The following is a 25323-nucleotide window of genomic DNA, read 5'->3' on the forward strand; positions in this document are numbered from 1 at the left end:
CAGCCTCCCTCATTCCATCTGCACTCTATCAGGGACTTACCATCTTCCTTAATATAACTGTGCCTACAAAATCAGTATGAGAAGATAAAGCTAACTGGAGCACTCTAAGGTTCATTTAAACCAACCTTAGTAGAATTATTTCAGACTAAAAGTAATGTAGAGGCCTAGGGTATTATCAAATGAAGTGTTTTCTTGGCTCAAACCTCTGTTGCTACTTAGAGCACATCTTCTGTGATGCCCATGTTGTTAAATATTACATTATTAGGTATTTTTATAGCATTGAAGGGGCATCCTTCTGGTTTTTTATGGATGGAAGAGTAATTATATCCCGTGACAAAAGCTTAGGAAGAGCAGCTGTTTAGTCTTATCCAGTGGGAGCTGTCAGAACATATGGGTCTATTTTTCCAATTTTAGCTGAAGTACCGAAGGAAATTGGCATTCTTGATTCTTTCTAACGTAAAATAGAGCAGAAAGAAACCCTCCTTAATCCTCTGCAGGCCATGATTAAATAATGAATTTTATCCAATTCAAGTAGGCTCAAAGAGAAGGCAAGCAGAATACTTAAAACATGGAAAACAAAACACATGAATGCCAGGAGAATTCTGGAAGTTATTTTCTTATAAGGAAAAAGGTGTCTTTCTTCACAGCTCCTTCCTCCTTGAGCCTGCCTGCTCACAGGCGTTTTTCATTTAAAAGCACAGCTAGGATAAAATTTGTGCTATTCCTTATTATTTTATCATCACCACTATCCTCTCTCCTTTGTAAGAAATGGATGTTTTATGTCATATGCTTGTATAATGACAGCTAACCTTCAGCGTTTAAGCCCAAATAAAAAATTCATTTTTATGTTGATTTCACAAATCATTATCTTACATTATCTAAAAACCTTAGAAAGATTTTTAAAGAAAAGTAAGATGAAGTAAGCGATACACAACTCTCAAAAATTCCCCATATTTCACACTGCTTGGCATTCAATGTTTGGTGAAAACCACGCAACCAACAATAAGCCCAAAGCAAACAGGCCATTGGACAAAAAGAATAGAATAGCCCCACTAATTAAAATCCAGAACAGAATAAGTAATAATGTGCCAAATTACAGCTTCCCCATATCTTATGTACTGGAAATACGGATGTGTCACTCTATGGGATAACTGTTGTAAGACAACAAGAAAACAGAGACATTTGTCTCCCTTCCCCTTTTTAAAAAATCATATCAGTAAGGGATGGGGAGGTTGATTCTGTTTTTTTCCTGTTGGGTAAGAGTAAGAAAAAATTGTGTTTGGGTTAGAAAAGAGGAAAATTGCAATTAAAAAAAAAAAAATCACTGTGTCACAAGTAATTGTCTTTGTTCACGCTCTAGAACTGTGTAATCACGCCAGCGGAAACCAGGCTGTGTGCTTTTTGGCTCTACGTGTCTCATCGGGATCTAAAATGGACTCTGAGGAGATTCCTTCCTGCGAGACAATGGTGACCTCTGTTGTTCCCTCCTGTTGATACCAGCCATGGTGCTATTTTGTCATTGCATCACACGCTATTTCAATAATGCGCTTTGAAACAAGCTGGCAGTGATCGAGAAAATATGGTCTGAAGTGTTGCATTCAAGTTTCTGCCCAAGAAATGAGGCGTCTATTCTGCACCCCACTTGAGAAAATTTAGCTTGAGACTTTCCTCTTAAATGGCCCCTAGCCTGGCTACCAGATTTTTCACTTCATAGCTGTGAATCGCTGCAGGAAAGAGCAGTTGCAAACATTTTAAACCACAGCGCTAATGATAACATCTGCAATGTATTATGAGAAAAAGCTGCAGGTATGATTATGGAGAAGGAAGTTGGAAGAAAGAAAGAACGAGCCTATTCTGAACAGAGTCCGTTCCTAACACTGGAGCTGAGATTTTAAAAAGGTGTTAGGTTGCACAAACTTTTTGTTCCCCTATCAGATGCTATTTAAAAAAATCTTTTGGCGTGCTTTTGCACTTCAGTGACCCAGACTTCATAACTCTAAATAAGGATTTTTTCCCTAGCGCAAGAGAAACTTAGATATTTTAAACTGCTTTAGTGTGTTTTTTGACCTCTTTCAGCTGCTGGCCTACCTTTTTAAATCAATATAAAAAATGGGATATCAACACGTTCACTCTTCCTATGCAGGGACTCAGCATTGATGACTACTGCCTGAAAAAAATGTTGCAGTTCCCAATTGTGGAAAGCCATCACTTAGCAGAGCGTAACTGGGAATCTCTTCTCATCCGTCCATGACTTAAGCAAGTCATGTAATTCCTGCATTTCACAAGCAGCTGCAATGACACAGTACAGAAGATCTATCATACGATAATTAACAAAAGTTCCTAATGGCCTTGAAATATACTCTTTTTTGTGCTGCTTTTTGCCTGAGAACTGGGAAATACCACTTCACAATGTATAGACATAATTTGCTGCTGTATTTATGCTGATTCTTGCTAACATGCAGAAAATATGTATCAGCAAAGTGATAAATCAGTTCCCCAGGGTACAGTTCAGCTGTAAAAAAGTAATGCAAAAATAATCAATTCAAAGTATTTACAGCAGATGGAGCTATACATTTTGCTTTGATCATATGTTACATGATATTCCAAGGTAAAGTGTACAGCTCGGCAAGGACAGAGAACTGCCAGTGGTACCGTCTCACCAAGGAATGGAGTTAGTCACTGGAAGGCATTTCATAAATTATTGCAATTAACTCTCCTGGAAATAATCCTTGTAACATCAATAGAAATAGCAACTCAAGAAAAGGTTATTGCTGTATGTTGGTATCTTAATAGAAATCACAGCTCACGTCTCAGGTTTTGTTATATCTGCCCACCAGTTTGAAGGTACTCCTGCCTCCGCTGGCTTCTGTTTACCAATCAGGTAAAATAAGCCCTGAACAGAGAGCAAGGGTTTCAGTATACACCAGCAACCGGAATACATGCCTGACGTCCACCGGTTATCCTTGGGAGGTCTGGGCCCCTGCACAGCCAAAGCGTGCCTACTCGGTGAGCATACTGGCATACGGGTCCTCTGAAATGAACCCTGCGCTCATCTTTATTGCTGCCACAATCCAGATGGGTATGTTTCCTATGCTGCACTTGCATCTTCTTTAAGCTACAAAAATTGTGTTTACATAGCAATGATAAGGGAGATTATTTTTGCAGTTTTGATCAGAATTACTTTTATCCCAGAGCAGTGAAAAGAAATCAAGTCCAACAATTCCTATTCTTACTGTGCTTGAGTTTGAACTAAAGTTTGGATCCCATACTCTTGTAAAAACTTTACTCCCATGTTCTGAGCTGACCCATCTTGCGTATTGGAATTTCATGCCCCCCCCCGCCCCAGTCCGCTTGCAAATTCCTAATCACAGTGTCAGTTGCAAAAACATAACCCAATTAAAAAAAAAAATCACAAACTTTTTATTTTCCACTTAACCATCATTCGTGACACTAATAAAAGCTGTTGGTCTCAGATTTTATCTGGAGATCTTAAAGTTATGCTAATGAAGTCAGCACTACTAACGTGACCGACATTAAATACCTCAAATTCTCAACAGCATTATGAATATTCTCTTACTACCTGCAAGCATTACGTGTGGGGGAGGACGGTCTGATAGACAAGTACCAGCTACTGCAGAGGTGGCGAGAAGCACATTTGATTTTGTAGAAGGAACAGAGGAACATTTACAATTCCTAAAGCGTGATACCTACCAAACTTTAATTAGAGAAGAAGCGCTCCTACTCCATTCCCCATATGCTATTTTCTTTCTCTGTGGTTATCCAGTTCAGGTATCTTTTTCAGGAGACAGATCATGGGGCTGATACTGAACTGTATTGCATCTCTGTCATACTTTATTTTCCTTTTCTCATATATTGCCAAGGGAATTAAGGTGTAGGGGGAGGAACACCGTAAATATGAATCAGTACCACACCTAGTTACTTACTGATCCACAAGTCTAAACATTTACGTAGAAACGGGCCAGATAAACTGAACTGTAAGAACAGTATATAATTCAGCACAACTGTTTTTGTAAGCTTTCCCATGGCTTGCCTTTATAATGCCAATTTCTATGCATTAATAAATTACTAAATCCTCACCTTTATAAAAAATTCAAACTCATACTGTTTGTTGACTAGAATAAAAGTTCAGATTCTTCCTCTAAAATTAAAAGTAACTTTTTGGGTAGGTGGGGAACCAATGCACTTCATGAATTTGCTCTGTTTACTGAGGTCTTCCCTGCTAAAAAGTGAATATCGTTTCTGGACATGAAAATGAATGAATAAATAAAAATAATATAAAATAATTTATATATTATATAATTACATACTATATAAATTATGTATTATAATGATAATAACGAATAAATAAATAAATAAAATAAGAACAAAATGGTGATCTCTCCTGAACTGAGATGTTTGAAGATATTTTCTCTGGAGGAAAAGGACAAACCCACAGATTAACAGATTATATACAGGAAGCCTGTCCATTTATTTCAAAATTGGAGATTTTATAAAATAAAGTGGAACTATTTGCTAGTAAATACTATTCTTATTACAGCGTAACAGTTTCTAAAAACATTTTCTTTTCTAGTGTACCAGCTATACACAAGAATATATTTCTTTCTCACAAAAATTAGCTTTGAGCAACAAGTGCAAACATTCAATACAAACTACTGATTGAAAGCATTCAGAAGAAATGTATTTGAAAGTACACAAAAATGCATCTCCTTCAGCGTATCTTTTGATACCACTCAAATCCTCCCAGCATTTGTTCGCATGTAAATAAGCATCATTCCTCACGACTTGCCAAAGAGAAACATGGATGTTAAATATTACATTCCTTACTTACAAATTATTCCTTCAGCTTAGAAGTCCCTCATTAACTCTTTAGCAAACTAGCACTTTGCAGATTACATTTTAAACTGGAGAACTTTAACAAGAAGGGTAAAACAGTTTCTTCAGCTTTTACACAGAAGAATACAATAGCACAAAGTGGTATGCCTACTAAAATATGTTTTGTTTTGTTCCAGACAAAAGCAGAATTTGAATTTTTTTTATTACAATAAAAATAGACTTGTTACTTGTGTAACTAATTTGGCATTAAAAAATGACTCTCAAAAAATAAGCAGCATATAATTTGAAAGTTACGTGACTTAAATCAGACCAGTTATTTCTAACTAAACACTGGTGATTTTCTGTTACAGCCTAATAATGGCCGTGGATCAGGAGCCCCCTGTACGAGTTGGTCCTTGGACACAGAGCAAATCTATTCTGGGAATGAAAGAGATTCCAGGAAGGCCCAATGAAAGTAATGAAACTACTTTTGGAATAAAATATTACCTGACCTGAACACAGCAGTGAAGGCCAGGATCTAGCCTTTCTTGGAATGGTAGGTTTTAGTATTTCTCACCAAGGTAAAATTAATTGTTCTTATTGTCCCTTCTAACCTTTTCATGAAGAAAGAAGTATATTAATCATCCAGGGGCCAATTTTATGTTCCAGAGACATAAACGTAGACCTTCCCCTCATGGTAAGAAAATAACACAGGTCTTGTTTTCCAATATCAGCAGTAGCAGCTGCCTGGAAAGGAGTCATCAAAAGTGCCACTGAGGTGGAAGGAAGTTTTCCATGTCTCACATTTAGAGGAGGGAAGAAATACCTGATGTTCCACAATTTCAGTTAATATGTAACCCTGAAATGGACATGGCACTTTAAAAGGGTTAATTTTTCACCCTTTGTGAGCTCTAGAGTTGTGTCAAGCAATGGACAGAGTAAGCAAGCTATCCCATTCCGAATATGACTTTTCCATATCATTTAATGTGCATATACCTCCCATCCTCCTGCACGAATAGCTTCACGATCTTGGGGTGGCGTGGCTGGGAACAAGCTGTACTGCAAGTCCTGTTTAGATGCAAACCTGGAATGTGAACAATCATAAGTTGGGCAGCTGTAAATTAGTGTTACCAGTGATATGCCGGGAAGAATTAGATGTTATTTACCTGACAAAAAAATGCACGATGTGGAAATACAAAAACTTATCGGTGTTTTACCTCCATTCAGATCCACTACTTACTAGCTCAATGGAAAACAGCGGGCAACCTTTTGTCAGGGTAAGAGCTTTCAGCTGTAGCGCTTTGGCAGCTTTCAAGGCCACATTCCAGCCTGTAACCTCACCCTCATCTGCCGGCCATTCGTCCCCCTGCTGCTGTTCTCGTCATCAGAAATGGAAGTAGATGTTAACTTCCTCAAAGAAAGAGGATTGATCCTGCAGAACTTAGGCAAACAAATGCTATGCGTACAGCGGGGTTAACTGAAGTCAGTGGCATTGTCTATGTACATTGGATTTGAGGGGATCCAGTGCTAAGGGCAGTGCATAGGCTTTGGCTATGTCCTGGCCTATATGATTAACGTCGATTTAAGTCCCCTTAGGGCCAGATCCTGTAGCGTGTGCTCAGCACACAGATGTGTTGCATTGACTTCCACAGAAGTAGAGGAACTGAACACATCACTGGATGCATTCAAGTTTGCGCTTGGCAAGAAGGGACTCCCAAGTACTTAAAGCTAGCACAAGTGATAATGCATTATTATAACTATTATCTTGTTAGATGGCTGAATATGATACCACATACACTGGCCAAAATAATCTTCTGAAGCTCTGATTCTGTGGGGTTTGGTGCAGAAAACCCTAAAAAAACCTGCTGGGTATTGCATGGTACCCCCGTAAACTCAATGGAGCACTACTTGGATAAAGAAGTTACAGTCATGCTGAGCTGGAGTAAATTGAGAGTCTCCAGAAGATGTAGAGGATTTAAGTGTGTTTAGACACCAAATATCAACATGTAGAAATTTCAGCCTCAGGAAGTTTTAATGGAAGAAAGTAGCTTAATCACTTAGTATATTTTGCAACTTCAGCTGAAAGTTTAACATCACAAAATGACATATTGCTATGCAGCTTTAAGAATCGCACAATTGTATTCAATCATTTCCCATGTTTTTCAAGTCTACTGTTCATTAAAATCTCTTCTCCTGTTTGCAGTTTCTACTTTCCAAATGGATGACACAATCGATGCATAGCTTAATGTTCATTCTCATGAGTCATAATGAATAAATAATATCACAGACATAGAATTTTACAGGTACTCTTAAAATGGTTTTACAGTTCTATTAAATATATAGATAAAATAATCACTGCTATATAAAAAATCATTTTAAAACAGCTGAACTCTCAAGCTTTGCATAAAATTCTGTAGACACATTCATTATAATCTAGAAACTCAATAAAAATACATTTTAGAGCTCAATCCATCAAAAATATTCATGGCATTGAAAGTGATTGTCATTTTTTTACTGTAATCTGTGCTTGTCCTGTCTTTGCACTGATCATTTCCTACAATTTGGCAAAGGCTATATTCAATTCAGTTTGTAGACTATGTGACTGTTTAACTCATTTCTTCAACTCTAAGACATCTGCCCCATAAACGTCTAGCCAAGTTCTGTCTGTAATAGCATATCTTTCCTTGTACTTTCTATAAAATCACAATGAAACGCTTTGCAGTTAAGTTACATGACTACAATAACATTGCCATCCTATTATAGTTGTCTCCAAGTCTTTAATGGTCCTTCTGTGAACACCAAACATCCTTTATCCAGTGAACCTCAAGCACTTCCTGACACACTTCACAATACTCTGCTACCCATACATTTGCTCAACAACAACAGGTTTTAGAAATGGTCTTAACAGATCGGTACCCTTGCGTATCTGAATTCTGCTGCTAAATCAAGATGCCAAATGTGGTCAGCTCAAGCTTAGCATTTTTCAAAAACCCAGGCAAAAATTCAGGAAAAACTTCCTTATTCAGACAGTGCACATCTTTCTTGAAAAACAGAGAGATGATAGATTGCCCACCAGCCTTTAAAACCTCCACTACCTCAAGCCAGTCCTCTAGCCAGCAAGTTAAAACAGGCTTTGCCATAGTGAATGCTTCACAATCAGGCTTTTAGACTGTAAGCTCAGAATAGGACACAAAGTCTAACAACAAGCAATGTTTTCAGAATAGGGCACTTGCATTGAGGGACTGGGTCTTGCGCTGTGGAAGAAGAGATGCAGGCTTGAAAGTCAACTTAAGTGGGGGAAGCTGCTGCTTATGCAGATGTCACTTTTTGCAGTTCCAAGTAACGGCAAAACTCCTGAAGAGTTCATTCTCTTTTCATGCACAGTTGACCATACCAGTATAATCACTCTTAACTCTTTACCCTGGATCTTCTTACCCATGGCATGGCTGAGTAAGGTACACTGCTTCTGTTATCGCAAAACCACAACCAAACAAGGAAAGCAACTTAATACCAAGTATCATGGACTAATTTAGTATTTTTTTCATCTATTTTGCATGGAAGAAACAATCTCCATCTCTTAATGGGATAGGCTGGAAAGCGTACATCAGGTTAAACATTGGGTGAGATGGTCAAGACAATTGCTGGATGCTGTTTGGCATTTAAACTGCTCGTTTCACTGTTTCAGTCACTGTTCATCAGTGGGAGGTAAGAAAGAAAACCCTGGGTTTTCTCCCTCTTAGAAGAAAATACTGTGTAATGAAATTGCCAGCATCAGTGCATTCCCATTCACTTTTCCATTCTTTATGGATGTCAGTTGTTCAGATGAGACATCCAAAGACCTCCTCATTCTGATTAATTTTCTTAAGAGGAAGGAGAGAAGACAGAAGGGAGCTTACTTGACTGAACTTTGAAAGCTGTAAAGGTCTATGAAGAGACTGTAATCCAACTACAGATAATCTCTGCTGAAGACTAAGAAACACGGAAGAACCAGAAAGATACAAAGGCTCAGAAAAAGTTGTCATAAACCAAAGGAGCCTATGAAGAGTGGCAAATAATGAAGAGCTGTCAACACTTTTGCTCCAAACTAATGTACGTTGCTACCTGCTGCTGTTAAATAGCTGCCATGCCCCAGCCTGGTATTCACTGGTTTTCAGGATAAGGATATAAAGTTTTTTGTATTAAGTTTTATTCTTTCAGAGAAAAAGCACTAGCCTTCAATGTTATATTTTAGCCTACTTCAAGAAAGCATCTTCAAAAATTCTAACATAGCTTTTCTTTTGGAAGGACATATTGCTGTCTTTCATCAACAAGCACAAACAAGTTCATGCATCACAAAATCAGATGACTCAAAATGTTGACTATTTTCATCAGCAAGTTGAAAGACTATTTTTATATTGATTTACACTGAATTAAGTTGGGAAGTTTGGATCTGTTCCTCACCAAGCACAAAGGATCTTACTTTTAGGTTCATGGGGTGAATCCAGCTCTAGTCAACAGTGACAGGACAGAATAGGCAAGATTTCACCTTTCTGTTGATTGAAAGAGGTTCAGAATTTTACCTTCAATGTTTAAGATCTCCTGCCATGCACTGCTGCTTTTGAATTCTAACTGCAGCTTGGAAGAAAAATCCCAGGGAAACAAAAAGCTTATAAAGAAGAATGAAGTGTGATGGACAGTTAGGATTACCCCATCAGATAACATGACTACAAACAGGTTTTAAATATCTGCAAATAAATTGCTGTATATTCTGATGTGTCCTCATCCCAGGTACTATTAGTTCAGCTGAAAACTAAGCCAAGGCAGAGATACACCTTATGCTAAAACAAAATGTGTAAAACTTATGGCCATATGTTGTAACTTTCACTCAATGTGAAATTACGAAACCCCTCATTTTATGAAGCACATTGCAGTCAACCTTACAAATTTTCAGGTGCAAGCAGCAATGCGACATAGTCTCATAAAGCATACTATGAAACTAAAATGTGCTGATGAAAAATGGTGACTTCACTAAAAGTCACACACAGAAAAGTTACTGCTATTAAATTGAATTTGAAGACTTCTCTTTTGTCCTGTAATGCACGGGTACGCCTCCTCTGGCAAAAAATCCTAAATCAAATATCCTAAAGTGATCACTGATGTGCACAAAAGTTACAAGATGCAGAAGTGGCTCAACTGTGTCTATGGACAAGCCACAGGAGTCTCTTCAGTTGCACTAGAAAGTCAATACTGGCTGTCAACATTTCTCTGTATTTAGTTTTACATCTGTCATTTCTTCCTCTATGGATATGGGCACTTACAGGATATTTGTAATCCTTTTACCATGCACTTGTGCCCTAACAGTAGCCTCAGCAAATTAGGTTACCTATTATTTTTTGTATCTATTTTCAAAAAAGAGAAATCTTCACATGGTCTGGTAAATAAAAGCAGCAGAGAAAAGGAAGCAGAAGCAGCCTCAGAAGCAGTGAGGTACTTTTTTAAAAAAATACAAAACCAGAACCATGGTATCTGTTCCTGATAAAATTATTAAGCTTCTTGAACATCTTTTCAAAGATGGCCACCATCAGTAATGTACAAAAAGTGTATTTCTTCAGGTATTCTCTACAGAAGTTTCTGGGCTAAGATTTCTCCTATGATCCCTCCTAAGAAGCAGCTAGCGTGTATGTTCTTCACACTTCTCCACACCCAATTTACTCCTGCAAATTAAACATAACAAAAGGTGCACGATAAAAATGAATTTAAATCCTAAAATACCAAACTCCCCTACCCAAATAAACCCTCAGTCTGATTTTGTTGCTCCACTGAATTGCCACTGGAATTGTAATCAATTCCTGGGGTCAGCATGTTCCACCACCTGCAGCTCTGCTCTGCCTCCAGCTCTCTCAAAGAATTTCATGGAAAATGGGAAAAAGCATTTCTAGCCTTGCCCTTGCAGGTGGGCCAGATTCATGGGCAAGTCAACACCACCCCTCTTCCACAGCTGTCAGGCCCTACATAGGTAAATGAAGCCAGAGGAATAATTTTTGAAGACTAGAGCTCTGAATTGTTCATATTTCTACTGATAATTATCTGGTTTTATTTAGCATCTTATAAAGCAAGGCACAAATGTACAAAATCGCGTCTACTAAATCAGGTCATTTTTATATATATTTACAGAATTATCATAATATAAAATGTGCTTAGACACTGTCATAGCACAACAGTAGAGGGATTGAGGACAACCTGATAATAAACACAAATACCAGGTCCTACATATCTGGTTGTGCTTCACCTGAAGGAACATATTCATATGCAGATACACAGAGCAATCCAGCCACCGTCCTTTATTCTACGCCTCACAGAGATCAAACTTTCTTGCTAAGAAGCTGTGGAAGGAGTAAAAGGCAGTAGACCAGCGCCCAGAAGAAAATGATGAAGTAGAATATCTCTGGCTGCTCAACAATCGTAATCTCATGAGTTGGTGCTGGAGTCTCACTTGCTTCCAAGTCCTTTTTCTTCCTGAAAACAGGAGAGAATTTGATAAGAGGCAGGAAAAAGAAGAAAAAGCCCTTCTGGTTAATAGTTACTGTAAAGATTAGAGGGTGGACTAAAAGACAGCAGTTTAATGAACCATTTCAATCTAGTCAGTTGGAGTCCAAGCTAGACTATGAGGTGCATAATGGGCTTTAGCAGTGTGTTCCCTTAGGAGCCAATGTACATGGCAATTAATCCTCTGAAAACTTTGGACAAATTCTCAGATAGTCTAAATACATGCCATTACAGTACAGTCCTTTGACATAAGGTGATTTCCATCAGTCAAAAGGATGCCCTTTTATATTCAGAACAGTAAACATAGCTCTGGGAAACACATATCACACTTTCACAATTATACTTATACACTGTATCTGACTTGATACGCTTTCCCCGAATCATCTACTTCCAGAGCTTCTTATGTCAGACACCAGAACATTAAACAGAAAAAGCCCAAGACTTCCAGAAACCAACTAGCAGTTGAGGGTTTGTAGGAGAACTCCAAAATGCCAACTTGCCAAAATTCCAGCTGTGGTTCATAAGGGCAAAGCCCAACGGACTCTGCCAGCACCACTGAGCACTCACAAAGATAAGAAAAGGTCTTATTTAAAAAGGCACAAGATGATACACTTATTTTATAATTTTATACTACTATATGAATCACCCTCTGGTAGACTTCTTTTTAATCTACTTTTGTAGAAAACTGTTTTTTGGCCTGTTTTAATGAGTCCTTCTTCTGGCTTGGAGCATCCTACTTGCTCAGGTATTACACTGGATATATACCTGAGCATTACACAAAACTTGCTCAATATCAGCAGTCTGCAAACAGGCATAATTGTGATAGCTATTAATGTATTTTTTTAACAGAAGTGTAAGTGAGACCAGGACACTGGATCCTGATAATATTTTGTGTGTTTTCTGCATTTAAATGCAACATCGTTTTAACTAGAAGTTCTGGGAGGTACTATTCAGTCTCAACTGAATATGACAAGGTGACCCACTTAGTGGATGAGGGGAAGGCTGTGGATGTTGTCTACTTGGACTTTAGTAAAGCCTGTGACACAGCCTCCCACAGCATTCTCCTGGAGAAACTGGCTGCTCATGGCTTGGATAAGTGCACTCTGCGCTGGGTTAAAATCTGGCTGGGCGGCCGATCCCAGAGAGGGGTGGTGAATGGAGCCAAATCCAGTTGGTGGCCGGTCACGAGTGGTGTTCCCCAGGGCTCAGTGTTGGGGCCAGTCCTGTTCAACATCTTCATTGATGATCTGGATGAGGGGATCGAGTGCACCCTCAGTAAGTTTGCAGATGACACCAAGTTGGGTGGAAGTGTCGATCTGCTGGAGGGTAGGAAGGCCCTGCAGAGGGACCTGGACAGGCTGGATCGATGGGCTGAGGCCAACTGTATGAGATTCAACAAGGCTCAGTGCTGGGTCCTGCACTTGGGTTGCAACAACCCTGTGCAACGCTACAGGCGTGGGGAGGAGTAGCTGGAGAGCTGCCTGGCAGAAAAGGACCTGGGGGTGTTGGTTGACAGCCGCCTGAACATGAGCCAGCAGTGTGCTCAGGTGGCCAAGAAGGCCAATGGCATCCTGGCCTGTATCAAGAATAGTGTGGCCAGCAGGACCAGGGAGGTGATAGTGCCCCTGTACTCGGCACTGGTGAGGCTGCACCTCGAGTACTGTGTTCAGTTTTGGGCCCCTCACTACAAGAAGGACATCGAGGTGCTGGAGTGTGTCCAGAGAAGGGCAACGGAGCTGGTGAAGGGTCTAGAGCACACGTCTGATGAGGAGCGGCTGAGGGAGCTGGGGTTGTTTAGCCTGGAGAAGAGGAGGCTGAGGGGAGACCTTATCGCTCTCTGCAACTACCTGAAAGGAGGTTGTAGCGAGGTGGGGGTCGGTCTCTTCTCCCTAGTAACAAGCGATAGGACAAGAGGAAACAGCCTCAAGCTGCGCCAGGGGAGGTTTAGGTTGGATATTAGGAAAAACTTCTTCACCGAAAGGGTAGTCAGGCATTGGAACAGGCTGCCCAGGGAAGTGGTTGAGTCTCCATCCCTGGAGGTATTTAAAAGACAGGTAGACGTGGTGCTCGAGGACATGGTATAGATGGACTTGGCAGTGCTAGGTTAACGGTTGGACTCAATGATCTTAAGGGTCTTTTCGAACCTTAACAATTCTATGATTCTATGAACTTGAGAGAGAAAACCTAAAGCAATCCTTGTTTCTTATACGTATGTAGACCCTAATACCAAAGGGATACACACTCTCCGTTCAGGATCCATCACTCTAAGTCTAAACTGAACACACATACAAATAATAAAAACTCATGGGTGCTCTAACAGAGGCCAGAACTCCACTGAAGTATGGTCTAGCACTGGCCAAACTAAACATTGTCTTGACAGTCTTCCAAACATGGAAAGAGTCATGATTGCCAGAGGGCCTCATATTTGAAGTCCTCCCACTCTTTTCTTGGTGTGAAATATCCACTATTTGGAGAAAGTGCTCGCAGTCTTGCTTAGGCAGCTGAGTCTTTCCTCTCAAGACAAGGAAAAGCATTTTAGTCAAGGGGGAGATCGAGCAATAAAGAAGTTTTGTGTCTTACACCTATGGGAAATATGGACTCCGAGCCATTACACAAGACATCCAGTCAATCTTTACAATTATGGTTAATTTTCATTTCCCTTTGTAACATTGTTAGAAGCACCTGGGAGTTATGGATTCCTTGCAAAAGGCTTTGTCTGAATAAGCACGACTCACCTGATTATCAATGGATTTTCACCCATATCTGTCATCTTCTGCTCATTTACACCACAGGTTTCCTTAAACAAAACAGGAATAGACTATATAAAAAAAATAAAATTCAGCATCTCACAAAGATGGTAATTGTGTGTGTATTTTATGCAGAGTATGTCTAACGTTTGCTTAAATAAAATGAAAATGTGCTTATAAATTTATTCCCTGCCAGCACATCCACCACTGCAGTCTGCTACACACACAGAAAAGGAAAAAAGTTGTGAAAAAAGAAGATTTTTTTTGCTTTCAACTGCTTTCATTCAGTTGAATAAAGCTCCCCTCATTGATATATATTTCTAGTAGCTCTGACAGCATTGCAAAACTAAAGCATCTGTGTTAAACCTCAGTTTCATTGAACATTGGCGGCAGCATTTCTTTAAAACTCCAAGATGGTCAGGATTTTGTTTGGTGCTGAAAAGAGCCATATTCCTGTCCTTACTCAATGTGCCCAGATTGTTGATGTTGTCCCTTCCTTCTGACTTAGAAATCCAGAGCTCAGCTGTATAGTGCGCTCTCAAGCAACCAATATGACTTTCATCTGCCATTAAGGATGCAGTTTCACATTACAACTAAAATTCTTTTAGGGTTAGCTGTTGCTATTGAGATAATATAATACACCGCTGCTATGAAGGAGAAGGAAAGAGCCCCATCTGTCATAAAAAGTGCACTTCAGGATACACCCAGCATTTTTGCAGGGCTGTGACCGGGACACCAACATACATACAGAGAATGCACAAACTAAAAGAAACTGGAGCAGCAAATAAAGGCAGCTTCAAAGAAGCGAAATGTTGCAGCTATACAGTTATGAGGAAGTAAGCCTCAAAGTTACAATAGATTTAATTGTAGTATTAGGTACTCCTTTGTGGGTTTGGTCAAGGTTCAGTTCCATCTATTTAGGAGAGTTCAGTAAAGCTTTTCAGCTATGCCTGGTTTTGGCACTAAAATTATTAGAAGTCATGGGGCTTCTGTATTGTCACTTAGCTTTACATATAGAGTAGACCCTTTTACAGTATGCGAACTTTTGGAGTTTAAGAGAAACAGAGAAACAGCGATAGGTAAATTTCCACATACTTACCTCCTCAGAAGTATTAGGAGATCTTTTTCGAAGATGAATGTTGGAATCACTGTCACTGGTTCTGAAATGTATGTAAAAGGAAAGTTTTTAAATTCATAAAGCTAAGTTTTGTTTTGACTTCAAAGAGAGCCACTGCAATTGCACATGCTAGTTTTAAGCTATGCAAAACCAAAAATATGCATTGTTGCGTGTAGTAGAATATGGACTTGAATTTATCAGTAACATGATAAAAAATCACTTTCAGAAAACCTGACCCATGATAAAAAATCCATATGCTCAAATTGGAATCTTTTCTGAAAAGTGGTATCTGGTAGGGTTTTTGCACCTTTGACATCATTGACATTTAAGTGAAAGTACACCCCAGGTTTTATGGCTGTCTATATAAATAAAAAATTGACAGACCTTGCAGGGAACAGAAAGCTTGAAGGAGATAATGGGTTTTACTAAGCAAACTCGTTCAAATTCGTTACAGTGTTATAGTGATAAGCATCAACAAATTACAGTTCATGTCCCACTCAAATACATTACCTAAGAACTAAATTAGAACATAAGAGGGAACAGAAGTGAATGGAGTAAAATTAGCTGAGTGTCTCTGTACTGAGTCTGGCTGGGGTGCAGTTAACTTTCCCTATAGCAGCTCCTATAGTTCTATGCTTTGTATTTGTAGCTAAAACTGTGCTGGTAACACAGCAATGTTTCAGCTATTGCTAAGCAGTGCTCACACAGCACCAAGGCTGTCTCTCCAACTCCCCCGCAAAGGCCAGTAGGCTGGTGGTGGGCAAGAGGCTGGCAGGGGACATAGCTGGGACAACTGACACAAACTGACCAAAGGGACATTCCATACCATATGATGTTGTGCTCAGCAATAAAATCTAAGAGACAGGAGGAAGCTGGCAGAGAGACGCACATACACAAACACACTCGTTATTAAGGCATTTGTCTTCTGAAGCAACCACTACACCTACTGAGGCCCTGCTTCCCACTACGCCTACTGAGGCCCTGCTTCCCAGGAGGTGGCTGGACATCGCTTGCTAATGGGAAGTAGAGAGTAAATCTTTTCTTTTTTTTTGTTTTGTTTTTTTTTTTTTTTGTCTCCTTTTGCTTCCACATGTGGCCTTTGCTTTTTTCATGAAACTGCCTTTACATCGACCCATAAGTTTTTCATCTTATTTTGTCCCCCCATCCTGCTGAGGATGCAGAGTGAGAGAGTGGCTTGGTGGGCACCTGGTGGCCAGCCAAGGTCAACCTACCACAATCTCATTCACTTGTTCAAAAACAGAAAAAAAGGCCAAGAAATATCTGTTGGAATGAAGCAGTGTCACGCTTCCACATAGTGTCACAATGCACATGAATTACGTCATCTATGTTACAAAACACTCTTTCTGTTGGAAAAACAGTTAAAACACTGCCACGTACAAAATACGCTGGGGTTCCAGTTGGGTTTTGCATAACAAAGTTTGTATAGCAAAGTCAAATCAAGTCCAATTGGCACATTTAAGATAAACACAGGAAGAAGGCAATGAGTCCCAATACACTGCTCCTAAAAGAAGTCTACAAGAAACATCCAATGGACAGGGCACACTTCAGAAGACCACGCATTCATATCACTTAGGTGTATTTAAGACAATGTTAATGTGAAATACCTGGTAAATTCCTGATAATCAGCAATTTCTTCCAGTTTATCTTGTGACAGAGCAGTAGTGGCACCTTCTGAGATCTGCAAGTCTTCTACTTTGATCATAGTTTTCCCTTCTTCCTCCCTATTACTACTTTTTTCTGGTCTCTTTATGGCTATTGATAAATCCTCTAGATGTTCTACTATGTCCTGTTGAAATTAAGAAACATTTTGCATTAGACAACAAAACTGTTTCCCTACCCTTCTAAATAGTGGTGTAGCCTACTCAGATGCTAAATTGCACGTAGTAAAAGATTGAAAGTCTCACTAAAGAGAATAAAAAGCAATTCATCTCTTGAAAATCATTTTGGATACATTGAGCTATACAGTGTCATCAGTTCAATATACATACAATTAGTTGTCAGTTCTTTTTATATAAGAAGTCATGACATGACATGGCTCTTTGAAGTCATCCACTAAGACTTCTTTTAATCTATCCCCAATTAGTCTTTGAAGCTAACAGCAGATTGACTTCATTACTCTAGTAAGTGTCAGGACCAAAACATGTCCAAGCAACTTGTCTAAGCAACATGTAGAGTAACATTAAATGGGCACTCGTTCCTGCAAAACACTATCTAAAATTACTGCGCTGGAAAACGTGTAAGAAAGACAATTAAAAATCAGTGTCTGCAAGAAGAGATGCAGTAGCAAATTGCCTAACTCCAATGCACAGAATAACTACCAAAAATCCCCCCTCTTCCTCCAGTGTAGACAAGCCTTCATTTTACCCATGTAGCTTATGCTGCTCAAATTGGTTTAAGTTTTTATAGGCAAACTTATTTGGATTCAGACAAAAATTACCTTTGCCTGTATCCTTTCTATATCAGCAATACTACTTTCTGTTCATCTCATTACAAATTATTAAAAATACCCTCTGTGATAATCTTTTATGCCTAGGGATTATACAGGAGCCTCAAGCTGCTTTAAAACATAATTAAAATTCACATTTTTGCAGTACTATTAGTATTAGGGCTTATTCTCTCTTTTAATGTCAGATCTTCTTAGGGATCTGCAATTCCATTCATTCCAGTAGAGGGCTGTGGCAAACAGTGTTACTGGACAGGAAACCAAGTACATTTTAGATATTTCTCCAAAGCATTGCAAAATGAAAGCAAAAACCATTGAGGTCAGATGCTAATCCTTCATACATACACAAAGAAATGCTGCCAATAAAATAATAAAATACCTCAGGATGTTGTGGAATAGTGGAATCTTGATGGTTGGTGACCTTTTTGCCATCTTTTTCAATTTCTAACTCTTCTCCTACTAGTAATGGCACTTCTTTTTCATTGGAAGAATTCATGTGACTGTTAATATCTGTTGTTTCCTCCTCGCCACTCTCAGTATCCATTTCTGATGGAGGGACACCTAGCTTATTCCCTAAGTCTGGCTCTGGAGCATCTTCCTTGTAGTTCTGTTCTGGTAAGCCCTTCTCATGTAAAACATCCATTACTGTTTCAGAAGAAGCTTTGTCATTTCCAGTATCATATCCTTCAATACAAGGCTCAAGGTAAGCATCCAAAACTGCTGATATGGGAACATTATAATGCGGATAATAAAAGAGATCATGGGGTATTACAGATACTTTTGAAGAACTGGGTAGCACTTCAGCTGCAGGCTCAGCTTCATCACAGCTGTCCAGGTCCTCTGGATTTTTAGGTACATCTGAGAGAGAGTCATCAGATGTTTCATGTGTAGATAGTTCTTGGCTTTTGAGATTAGAACCATTCAGTGAACAATGGTTAGTTTCTATTGTCTCAAAGACAGGTGATTGCTTTGTATGTTCATTTTGTGGAATTTTCAGTATTTCCTCATTTAGAAGATGAAGAACATACTTATGCGTATCTTCTTGTTTTGAGGTATCTTCTGGTAAAAGAATTGAAGTTTGGGGTTTGCTCTCTTCTACTTTATTTATAGATTCATCTGTAAGTATACCTGAAGTCCAGGATAATGGACTCAAAGAAGATGTATTGGCTGAAAGGCTCTTAGTTTCGTTGTCATATTCAGTAGAGGTTTCTTTAGTTAATTCTTCAGAGTAGTCTTCAAAAGAGTCAACAGAATCTTTCTGATCTGTCAGAACAGCTGGAGAAAGGTCATCATTCTGTTTCAGAGGATCATCAGATATGCCCCTGTCACCTGGCATGAATTTATCACTTAGAACCTCCCAAGAGGAATTGGATTCAAAACTGACGGATCCTGTAATTTTCAGTGAGGTAGGCCTCTGAGGCTCCTCTTCAGACATTTCCTGTGCATCACCTGACGCTTGACTCAATTTCCCATTACAGTTTTCAGGAACGGTTTCTGATGGAATTCTCTCAGGTGTGTCATGAATGTGAACCTTTGGAGGAGCAGGATGACTCCTTTCGTGATTAACGGTATACATGTTTTCTTCACTTTCACTTAAAATCAAGATTTTGCTTTCCTTTTCTGAAGGTGTGTCTTTGATGTGGACATATGTGGACTCAATTGGAAGCTCCTTGTCAGGATCTGTAAAGTCTTCCTATAAATGATGATACACCATTAAAAGACAAATCGTAACTCAGATAGCATTTTACTTTTCCCAAACACTACAGAAAGAATAACTACCTAGCCCATCACCTCATTGCCTTGTGAATGGCCAGCTAATGACTCACTTATTTTGAAAGCAGGGAAACCAATTTGGCAAGTCAAGTGAGTTGAACAAAGCTTAACGTCAAGAAGCCACTCCTACAGTAAGATTAGAATGCAGACAAGCCTACTCCTCAGTTGTTAATGTATTAATCTCTCCCTGCTGCACCTGTGGAGACAACTGACTTGGCTTTTTGACACAATCCCAAACCCTGGGAATAAAATAAATCTAACAAGTCCACTAAATCCACTGTGAAATATATTCATATACGAGATTATTCCATTCCAAGAAACTGTATTTGAAAAAAAAGTAGGCTTTTTCTTTGCTCAGTAAAATGCCCCCAAGTCATAATGCCAACAGATCTTAATGCTCATCTAATCTAATAATCATAATTAGATTATTACAATAATTTTAATTCCAGTGACTTTAGTAATGCCCACCAATTTTATAAGCTACAAAATACATACCAACTGAACATTCAGTCAAGAAATGAGAGGAAATGCCTTTCATGTAGGAACCATCATTTATGTGCATGTACTCTAGCACAAAAACTTACCCAGATACTCCAGGGACACCGAGTCCCTTGGGAAGCCTTTCAAACCAAAAAGACTATGTTGAACTAGGTCTGTCGGGAAGTACGAGCAGCCTCCAGAACAGTTTTTCAACTTATGCACATCTCCAGTTCCTGGGACTTCCCATTTTTCCTCAAGTTTTCTGTCTCCTATCCTTTAATTCCTCTATAAGTTTACCCTCTGTTTCTCCAAAAGACCTTTGTCAGTCCCTGACACTGTCAGTCCCTGCTTGCTCCTCAATTCTTTATTTTTGATAAAGGCTGCATTAAAGTCCTGGTCCTTTAAGCTGCCGTTTATTTCATGCTTACAATGTGTGCTTTTGACTGCTGCATTGACAAGATTCAGCCTCTGGTATCTTGTGTCTGATACCTGCTAAATTCAGATTGATTGTGGCCCTCAAACTTGAGAAGACAGAAGGCAAAATGAAATTCAAAGTCCAATGAATCATCATAGATGAAAGGATAAATTTCAGCCTTATTCTGATCAAAGCAGTGGAGCCCTATGTAACCAGTTCTAACCTCTGAAAGTTATAATTGGATCCAAATGTTTAAAAGCACAAGTCTACCTAAAGCATTGTAGCAATCGCCAATGAAAGCACATTTGACTGGATTTAACAAAAATGTGAAAAATTAAAACTGAGTTCCTGGTTTATTTTAACTACTTCAGAAAGAAACGTAGAAGATAAATACAGAAATATCTGACTTCATTAAGTACACCAAAGCAAATAAAAAAAATGACATGACGTAGGAGTAAACACATACCCCTTCCAGCTCCGGGAAGTGTTCCAGAAATTGCGCCACGTATGTCACAATTGACTGTTCGTCGGGTGATTCCACCATGATATCTATGGAGACAGACGCAAGGGGCTTGAGTGCACATGGCTTTGAAATGCTCTTGCAGAGGAACAGATCGTCAGACATTTATCCTGCCTTTATGATGAGAGAAATAACAGCTACAAATACTTTTTTTTTCTGACAGATCAGAGAGGCTGGAATCCTTTTCACTGTTGATGGCACTTGAAAGAGTTGTCAAGGTCTTACTCACATTATTTTTTTCCTATTTCCAAACACATACCGAACCCTGACCAGGGACCCTTATCATCCACTTTCATGCTGTTATTAGATGGTGATCTTTTTAAGTGACAGCACAGAGGTTTATTTTTAGCAGGATGGCCTAGTCTTTTAACAGGTGACCCATGAAAGCACAAATAACCAATCTGTGCTTTCAATCATAAAATCAAGGCTTAATACCTGTCTAGTAGAGTTCAGTAAAAAATTTAGACTGCAAGAAGCATCTCCATTTATATATATATATTTATATACACACATATATGCTTGTGTACACACATATATATGTGTGTATATATGCATTGTAAAGGAAAAACTGGGAGATGCAAACACATTTGAATAGGTATCTACCCATTTTCCTGGTATAGCAGACTCGCACACTTCATGCTGGGGTGACATTTAGTAGGCATTACGAAATGGTGCTAATGCATTGAGACACCTCTCAGCACATCACGGTGGTGATCAATGCCTGCTAGTAATGCAGATGTCACATAGCATCTAAACATTAACAAGGACCAGTGTACATAGCTAAAACTATGGTGAGATCTCTGCCCCCAAGGAGCTAACAAATATGACTGGAAGTATACGACTACAAGCCAGTGACCAATTCATTTTTATTTTTCTTATCAATCAGCCCAACACACTCATCACATCAACACCCTGATCTCTGGGAGGTTTTTGATAGGTATCACAATGCAATATTCATTAATTCATTATAGTTTGAAAGTTACCCAACAAAGTTGATATAGGCGTTTTACCTTCTGGTTCTAGGAGCCGAGGAATACCCAGCTTATTTTGTGCTATGCTGAAAGCATCCTCCAGGTTTTCTCGAGCTGATTTCTCCAGTGCTTGCTTCATGTCTACCAAAGTAGTGTCTATTGCTTTTATGATAGCTAAGAAGGCAAGGCCACTCCTCCAACTGCTGGCAAAGTCCTGAACTGCAACGCCGTACCTGAACAGAATTACACACAGTTTACATGGGTGTTTGTGTTACAAAATCCAAAGTAAAGGCATCATTTTCAAGGACTCCTGAAAGTTAGAAGTAAGGTTGCTGAGTTGCAGTAGTCACATTTGAGATTTTTTTGGATTTCAAAATGCACAAAATACGTCCATAAAACACAAGGACTCACAAACTGAATCGGTGTGGCTAACAGCTGACATCAACCTGCTTGTAGGAAGTAGTTAGTAAAAACAAAGCCCTCAAGAACTCAGCAACCACATTTAATATTCACAAAACCAAATGTCTCTGTGATTCCTGCTTCTATTGCTCTCCAGCATTTTAATGCCATAGCTTGGGAAGAAGCTTGGGAAGACTGCCAGCACCTAAGTATTTAAAAACATAAGCATAAATGATTCACATTCCTGTGTACTTGGCCTTCTATAGCAGAAAATTGTGCTTTGCCAAATGCAAATGATGTCAGTGTATGTATAAACCACAAGTTTGTTAGGTGCCCAAAGTTTTAGAGGAAAAAACAACCATCAAACTTGCAATGAAATACAGCCCCAGAATAGAAAATTCTGCACAGGTCATTGGATAACAGGATGCTATTATGTTTTTAATAGTGCAGGTGCAAGAACAAGTTTCTCCTATTAGGTATTTTCCAATTGAACTCTTTGACTGGACTGAAAAGTCTGTGGCCGTTACTTCTCTGATCCTCACTTTCCTTGTACCACTTCCCTGTTAATGACATTATCAGCATTATCTGGGGCCTAACACCATGCTTCCTCTACAGTCTGCACTGGCAGCAGTGAACTACAGATCTCAATGGGACAAGTTTATCTACACAACAAGCACCTTTAGCTTCACTGGAGATAACCAAGGGATGATGTGGACCAGAGGACCAAGTATTTAAGATGTAAATTTTTATCTTCAACCCTAGACACAGAACATTTGTGTTCACAGGCAGATTTGGACATATAAATCCATCAACAGACAAAAATGCCAAATTTTCAGCTACCCAACTTGTATAAGTAAGTTTGACCCATGCCCTCTTTAAAACACTCTGGCAGTCATTGCTTCAGATAACAATATATGTGTAAAATACACTCCAAGCATTTACATGTGCACTAGACATCTCACACTGAAGTTTCTTAACCCAACAGTAACTTTGCCAGGTTAAAGCATTACTAGACAAAATGCTTTGGCGAAAGAACTACTTTTTTATTAAAGAGGAGAGAGATGTGTTGAGCAATGGAAATGGACCCAAATGCTACAAGTTCACAAGAACTGACCTAAGATTCACCCCCTTCTTCTCTTTAATTCAGAGGGAAGAGGGACTCTAATACGGGCTCTGTCCTTCAAGGCACTCTGCAGCACACAGAGAAGCTCCCTCAGGCCTGCTGCTTACTTTAAGAGGCTGTTCCTGAAGTCTTTCAATGCATTTATTTTTTCAGTTCACCCCTTGTTTATGCCTACCCTTTAATTAGCAAAAGATATCAAATAGACTGCACAAAAGCCAGGGGGTAGGGGGAGGAGGGAACAATCCTGTTTTAAACGGCGCCAAGCAGATTAGTGCAAGTTAACATTTAACATTCAGATCATGATGCCAGCAATGCACACGGCTTCAAGGTCAGACGGCCGCTGTCGACACAGGGCCGTAGTGATATACCCCCCTGCAGAGACGTGCGCCTGCCAACTTCCAAAGCAGAAGAAGCCACAGCGCGTGGTAGTGCACACACGGGGCACGAGAGAGAAAAGAGTTTCAGCTTCAAAAGTGCAGGCGGCAAAACATGGTTTTCCACCAGGGTTTGTTAGCTTACTTTCTGGTTTTCCTCTGAACCCAGATTAAAAGGGCTCTGATGGCTTTCCTCTGATCCTTCACTGTAACAGACACATTTCTCTCCACGCTGGGAGTGCTGGGGTGGGACGTGTCTGACTCGGGACCACTGGGCCCGGAGGACAGGCTGGAGGAGGAGGAGTTCCTGTTGAGGTTGCCTGTCAGCTCCTTAATCTGTAAAAAAAGGCAAAACACGCAGTGCTGTGGTTTAACACTGGCTGCACAGAGAACTCAGTGCTTGTTTTCATGCAAGCTCTAAAGATAACAGTGCCATAACTGAATTTTAAGAGGTTGTTATAGGCCTGTCCATTATAACTCTCAACTTGTATTGCACAGGCGTGACAGCCAGCAGCAGCCCAGCTGGCAACCCCAGGAGACAGACAGGGCAAGGTATCGGTTAAGGCTGCACTCAGCAAATTTGTATTAAACAAAAAGCAGAGAAACATATCCTTGAAAGAAAAGTTAGTTTAACTGAAATCGTTCTTTCTCTTCATGGGACTTGCCTGAGTGAAATATTTTTAGTCAAGAAATGGTGACTGCAGCAGCACTCTTGGCCTTGGTCAGCATTGATACTGAGTCCAAATTACCCACTCCGCTGCTTTTAGGCCCCCCATGCCCTCTGCTGCCGGGGTGACAGATTCTGGTCGCACCATCTCTGCCCGCGAGTCCGTCTGGCCAAACTGGTGCTGTGCACCACTGTTCAGCTTGAGGAGCTCAGCTAGGGAAAGAAACCCCAGTGCAACTTCAAGATTGTTTTTTACACCTGTAGCCATTTTAGAAATGAGTCCAAGCGAATGAAAGAGCCTCACAGTCTTAGAGAGTTGCAGAAACCCTCCCTCCATCTTTCTCTGTTTATTAGAATTTGGTATTGTCTAGAAGGACATTTTCAAAATATGTGTAGATTAGGGAGCAGTTTTAATCTAAGCCTGGGGCTAAATCAATTTGCAGGCTCAAATCAGTTTTATCAGTTCCAAGCCCTTCAATATCTTTTATTTGGCCCTCTACATCAGTTGCAAATTTTTGCCATGTTGAGTAAGTCTCTGGAGATCAGTGATTCTACATGGAATTTCCCACCACACTGGACCAAATCCAGAAAAGGTTATTGAAAATAAACTGCAACCTGGAACCAAACCTGAGACATTGGTTCAGATCCAGGGAATCTGGAGCAGAACGCTGAGAAGGCACAGGAGAGAAGGGAAAGTAGTAATCTGAAGCTCTAATTCTGGTCCAAGTCAAACGAGGACTTAAATTGTCTCCTATTTACACCAAAATAGGTCCAATGAAGTAAAATGAAAGCAGCTGCAGGTATAAAATTAGTGTATATTAAGAGGGAAAAGCTCAGGTTTAGCGTGCTTAATTATGTTCTTTAGGATTAAAAATCAATTTAAAAATAGACTGATACCATGAAGATTGTTCACTT

At 39.6% G+C, this 25323-nt stretch overlaps 1 protein-coding gene across 1 annotated transcript in view; it reads right to left on the reverse strand.

Moving 5' to 3' along the window:
- Nucleotides 1-10950: 10950 nt before the first annotated feature.
- Nucleotides 10951-25323, reverse strand: part of CLMN (calmin) — a 73242-nt gene continuing 58869 nt past the window's right edge. Inside the window, exons 6-13 of the mRNA XM_087747631.1 lie at nt 23887-24077; nt 21885-22078; nt 20821-20903; nt 18066-19379; nt 16848-17029; nt 15205-15265; nt 14094-14155; nt 10951-11328 (exon numbers count right to left, since the gene is read on the reverse strand). Of these exons, the coding sequence (XP_087603757.1) occupies nt 11175-11328; nt 14094-14155; nt 15205-15265; nt 16848-17029; nt 18066-19379; nt 20821-20903; nt 21885-22078; nt 23887-24077 (2241 nt within the window). The 3' untranslated portion in view covers nt 10951-11174. The remainder of the gene's footprint in view (nt 11329-14093; nt 14156-15204; nt 15266-16847; nt 17030-18065; nt 19380-20820; nt 20904-21884; nt 22079-23886; nt 24078-25323) is intronic.

This window comes from Nipponia nippon, unplaced genomic scaffold (genome assembly GCF_047370975.1).
Source record: "Nipponia nippon isolate SJK-2023a ecotype South Korea unplaced genomic scaffold, ASM4737097v1 scaffold_11, whole genome shotgun sequence".
Classification (NCBI taxonomy): Eukaryota; Metazoa; Chordata; class Aves; order Pelecaniformes; family Threskiornithidae; genus Nipponia; species Nipponia nippon.